The sequence below is a fragment of the Lepidochelys kempii genome, chromosome 12 (genome assembly GCF_965140265.1).
Source record: "Lepidochelys kempii isolate rLepKem1 chromosome 12, rLepKem1.hap2, whole genome shotgun sequence".
Lineage (NCBI taxonomy): Eukaryota > Metazoa > Chordata > Testudines > Cheloniidae > Lepidochelys > Lepidochelys kempii.
Window position 1 is genome coordinate 25305265 of NC_133267.1, and position 5361 is coordinate 25310625.

Sequence of the window (5361 nt, forward strand, 5' to 3'; positions counted from 1 at the left end):
TCACATGGCCAGAAGAGTGACTAAGGGCTTGTTACTAAACTCTAGATCGAAACAGATATGAGGTAAAAGGCCCTGGAGATATGTGTTAGAAAGGAATTAATTTCCACCCCATCCCTAAGTGAATAAAAAAGCCAGTTCTGGAGACAGGTTGAACAAGAGCTACCAAGACCAACCCTGATCACTTATCTACAACAAACCCCACTACAAGGAATTCTCCAATTCATCATTCTTTCCCTGACCACTGGTATGTCTGGCACTTTGACAAACAGGTCATTGGCCCCAGTGAGTCTGCAACCTAAAAATCTGCATTTTGGGGTTGCTCAGCCTGCTGGCAAACACAAGCACTTTGAAGGGACGTGGGATTGGGCTGAGTTACTGCTTTGCCACGGTCACAGGAAGGTGCCGGGGGAGCTTGAGAGCGTCTCCTGTTGTAATTCGGTGGCAGAACGAGTGGTTTTCACACGTGTGTTGTTCGGATGCCCTTTATGGGCTCTTGTTTGCATGCTGCCCCGATCCCAGGCACCTCACTGGACGTGACTCGCTTCCCTGTTGGTGCCCGTGCGTGCGGGGACGATGCGATGCTGACTGTCTGGGCTGGAGGCTGCAGCGGGACAGGGCAGCCCCAGCCCCGAGCGGGCCCTGACCCAGAGCATCCCCCGCGGCCTGTCCTCCGAGAGCGGGACCGCGCGGACTCTACCGGCCCCGCCTCTCCGTTCCCGTTCCCGGCCCTCTGCTGAGGAGACTCACCTCCCTCCTCCCAGCAGGGGCCGCGAGAGCGCAGGCGCGCCTCTCCGCTGCCCGGAAGTGTGCGCGCTACAAATCCGCCCCCTTCCGTTACCGGAAGTGTGTCCGGGCGAGCGAGGAATCTCGGCCCCTCCCGTCAGTCTGTGCACCAGAGAACATCTTCCCCCTCCCTAGCGCTGGAAGGGGACGAGTGACCGGGTAACCCACCCATCACCCCCATCTCTCGGAAGCGAGCGCGGCTCTCCGCCTGCCCCTGGGTGCCGGTGCTGGCGGCCGGGGACGATGGTGGGGCCCGGGCCCGGGGGGGGGAGCCCCCTGGAGAACGCGAACCCCCTGATTTATCGGCGCTCGGGGGAGCGGCCCGTCACGGCGCGCGAAGAGGACGATGAGCTGCCCGACTCCATCGACGACCGGGAGATCTTCGATATCCTGCGCTAGGGGAGGCCGGGGGCGGCGGCGGCGGCTTTTTTTGGGGAGGCGGGGGGAGAGTTTTCTTCACGCTCCATCATTTCGCCCCCTGCTCCCCTGGGCTGGGGCAGCCCCTGCCCGCCAGCTGCAGATTTCTTCCCTGTGTGGGAAAACGTGGGATGCATTTTCTCTGGTTTGACTGCGCTGGTAACAGCTGCGGTGCAAGTCCCTGGTAAGCGGCTCGGCCCGCGCTTAACAGGGCCGGGCTCCGTTCCTGACAGGGCCGGTGCCGTACGAAGACATTCGTGGACGTCTGTGTGTTTCTGCGTGGTTCTTACTCCGCCCTCAGCCCCCCAGTCTCTGAGCACCTTCCAGTAGTGCCCTGTGACGTGACTGTCAGATCAGCGCCCTTCTTCCTCATGCCCTCGCCAGGGGAAAGCATTGTGCGTGTAGTGGCTTGGTAGGGTGGGGGTGTTTCTTTGCTAGGTCAGTCCTACAGAACATTGTAAAGCTCCAGGCCCTTCTGTGGCACTACTTAAGGGCTCTGAATCCCAAACAGCTGGATGAGCCTCCCCCCTCCCCCCCATAAAGCAAACTCTGAAAGCTACACTAGTATAAAAGTAAATTAAACAGTTAATCTAATACTTTATTGTAGCTTTGCAGAAAGTTGTAGGTCTCTTCTCACTTGCTCCTTGAATAACAAAGGGATATCTATGTTATAGGTAGAAAAGAGAGAAACCTAAAGAGTGCGTGTGTGTGGAGGGGGGTCATCACCCATTCACCTGATGTCCCTTTCCATTGATACTGGGTGCCACTGTTATTTCTGTTTACTGCTTTATTTTCCTTTACATTATACATCTTATTCGTTCAATTAATGACCCAGAACATCCCCTTACTTTGGAAGAGCTGAATGTTGTTGAACAAGTTAGAGTTAACGTAAGTTACTTTAGTAACAAAATTATAATAGAGAGGACTTAGCAAGCATTGGTATACTAACCACATTTTGTCTCAGTACTGGCATGTTTGAAAGCAAAACGCATAATTGTCTCAGGAAACATACATAGGAAATGCAACGTAGAGATGTTTTAAAACTGGAGTAAAGAACTTCCAGTAAATATCACATTCCTGCAAGGGTGGGGTGCTGGCAATGACTCAAATAGGCAAGGAAAAGTTGGGGCTTCAGTTTTCAACAAAGTTAGATAACATCAATCTCTTAAGAAATACAATTATTATTTATACAAATTAAATGTTATTAAATTGCCATGGAGCATTTATTGGATTATGTTCTGCTTATAACATTTTGGTAAAATAATTATATGATCTATATCTATTTTAGCAGTTATGTATATTGGGACAGATTCTGTCCTCAGTTATGTTTGTTACCCCTAACTGAGGCCAGATTGCACAGGTGTTACAGAACAGCATTTGGTCCATTGTCTACTTAGTTTATCACACATTTCCGGTATGGAAAGCGAATATTTAGAGCTGTCATGGTAAAAAACTGCATTTGACAATAGTGATACCGTAGATAAAATAACAAGCAGGGAAGTAGGAGGAGTTAAGGACTATTAATTAAGTTGAAGTTCAACTAAAATGGCTAGTATTGACTTGTGGTCAGATCAGTGAGTTTTGTATATGGAAAATGTTTGTTTTTCAACAGGTGAGTGATGCTGAAAGCACAGTAGTGGTGGAGTTTACTCCCACAATTCCTCACTGCAGCATGGCAACATTAATTGGTCTATCAATAAAAGTAAAGTTGATCAGATCACTACCTGAAAGGTTTAAGGTGAGTAATAAAATCAGCCCCAAAGAAGAAGAGGGAAAGTGTTTTAAAGAGAAAAACCTAAAGTGAAAAATAACTACCACTTCTCTATCTCCTCCTGCTCTGGGACAAGGACATGCTCCATGAAACCAAAAAACCCCCAAACCCCAATAAATTTGCAACTAGCACAGAATTAGTAATCGCTGCAGGCTCAAGGCAAATGGTAACTTGGATTTGTGTGAGAAATAACACTTACTACTTCAAAATTAACTGATGCCCTGTGGAAGAGATTCTCATTTTTATATATGGGGAACCTGACACTAGAGAAAAGTTAAATGCTTTGTTCCAGTCCATAAGGGAAGTCTGTGGCAAAAGTAGGATTAGAATTCAGTAGTTTCTGACTTATAGTTCTGGGCTCAGACCATTAAACTACGCATCTGTCCCAAAGAAAACTGATTCAGATAATAAAAAAAAAAGTGACTGGTCCAAGTAAAAATTCCTTTGTGTAGAAATGTTTTCATGTTTAATTATGAAAGTGTTTATCTCCAAAATTCCAGAGTTTTGTTGGTTTGTCATAACGTTAAATCTCCTTTAAGGGATAGTGTTAACATGTTCTTTTAAAAAATTGATTAATATTGAAAAAACCCAGTCTGATAAAACATCCTTCAAATAGTATGTCCAGAATTTTGATAAACGCATTAAAAAAATCTTAAGAATTTTTTTCTGCTGTCCTGTTAAATGTCTATAATCTTTTCAGGAAGGGAGAAACTGACCATAAGAGTGGGAGGGGGAAAGGAGAGGGGACTCTGAGCTGTCAAATGCACAAAGTAAACAGTTTTTTTTAATTAAAACAATGAGGAGTCCTTGTGGCACCTTTGAGACTAACAAATTTATTTGGGCATAAGCTTTCGTGGGCTAGAACCCACTTCATCAGATGTATGGAGTGAAAATACAGGAGCAGGTAGAAATACATGAAAGGATTGGCGTTTACTCAGCAACTTCAGTATTTACCAAGGTGTTGCTTGTAACTATGGGAGGTCCAGACTTTTCAGGCATGAGTTTGAAGCTGATAAAGACCCTTTACATTTATTTTTTGTGGGAGAATGCTACATTCTGCTTTCTGAACTGCTGAATAAATTTTCCTTCTATCTTTATAGCTTTTGTCCAACAACTTCACAAAGACTTCAAGAGTGAAGTCAAAGTAAACACTGACCTATTGTAGTGTAACAAGTTTTATAAATAACTATTACAAATAGAGTATTTTATTTTTTAGATGGATGTTCACATAACACCAGGAACCCATGCCTCTGAGCATGCAGGTGAGCTTTTCTTAAGTCCAAGGGGTGCTAATAATTATAATATAATTATCTAATAAATATTAGAATTGAGAGATGGAATAGATCTGTCATCAAGTTCACTGACCTGTAAGTGCAGGATAGAGAAGGAATTGGAAGTCAGAGGAGACTTTAAACTCTTAGTTCCGCACCCTTTACAGCAAAGTTACCCTTACCAAAATCTGCCACTGACTCCAACAACAATGGATAAGCATGGTAGCTGAATAAGTGCTAAAATACTGAGATAATAAGTGTAGGCCCTGATTCTACAACTTGTTCCAGGCCGATGAACCCCTGCGTTCACACGGAGCTCCAATAAAATATTAGGGACTCTACGTCCAGCCATCTGGAAAAAGTTGCAGTACTGTGCATTAAATCATTAATTTACACTGTACAGTGCAATTCTGCGGCACATTAGAATTAAGAAAAACATGGGGCTATGTCTGCCATTACAACAGTGTGGGAGGTAAACAATTTGTATGTAAAATGTTATCATGCATCACTATAGAAATGTGTACTGACCGATCTATTGTGGGTTTCTTTTCACACAGTTAATAAACAACTTGCTGACAAAGAACGAGTAGCAGCTGCTTTGGAGAATTCTCATTTGCTGGAAGTGGTGAACCAGTGTTTGTCTGCTCGATCATAATTGCCTGATGAAGAAATCTTTGTTTTTCTGGTGTGTTAAGATAATTTTATACATAAACGGGATTTCTGATATGTAGTTGTATATGTTTCTGTGGGTAAAATAAAGCTACTAAAATGTATAATTTTTTTTAAAAATGACTGTTCTACTATTACAAGAGTTAACGTGGAAATTAACGTAGTAATGGTGCAGCCAAGATACCAATAAATTAAGATGACAGTTTTATTTTGGAATCCGGGAACTTAACATTTATAATTTTATATTTTAATTCATCACCTGTAACAGTGTGACTTCTCCTTAAAGAGAAGGAACTCCTACCTTAAAATATAGATTTGCTTTGACCAGTCATCACTATCCTAAACCAAAGACTATTTATATTCTGATCATTTATACAGACATTAAGCCATGGAATAGTTTAATCTTTAAATTCAGATCAGTTTATGCACACTTGTACTGGACTGTTAGTT

General features: G+C 43.6%; 1 protein-coding gene across 1 annotated transcript; it reads left to right on the plus strand.

Annotated features, from left to right (window-relative positions):
- Positions 1 to 881: 881 nt before the first annotated feature.
- Positions 882 to 5119, plus strand: CIAO2B (cytosolic iron-sulfur assembly component 2B). The gene is made up of 5 exons (XM_073307922.1): positions 882 to 1168; positions 2009 to 2088; positions 2813 to 2938; positions 4188 to 4233; positions 4800 to 5119. The coding sequence occupies exons 1-5, from the start codon at positions 1027 to 1029 to the stop codon at positions 4895 to 4897; spliced, it is 492 nt and encodes a 163-aa protein (XP_073164023.1). The 5' UTR covers positions 882 to 1026; the 3' UTR covers positions 4898 to 5119.
- Positions 5120 to 5361: the final 242 nt, after the last annotated feature.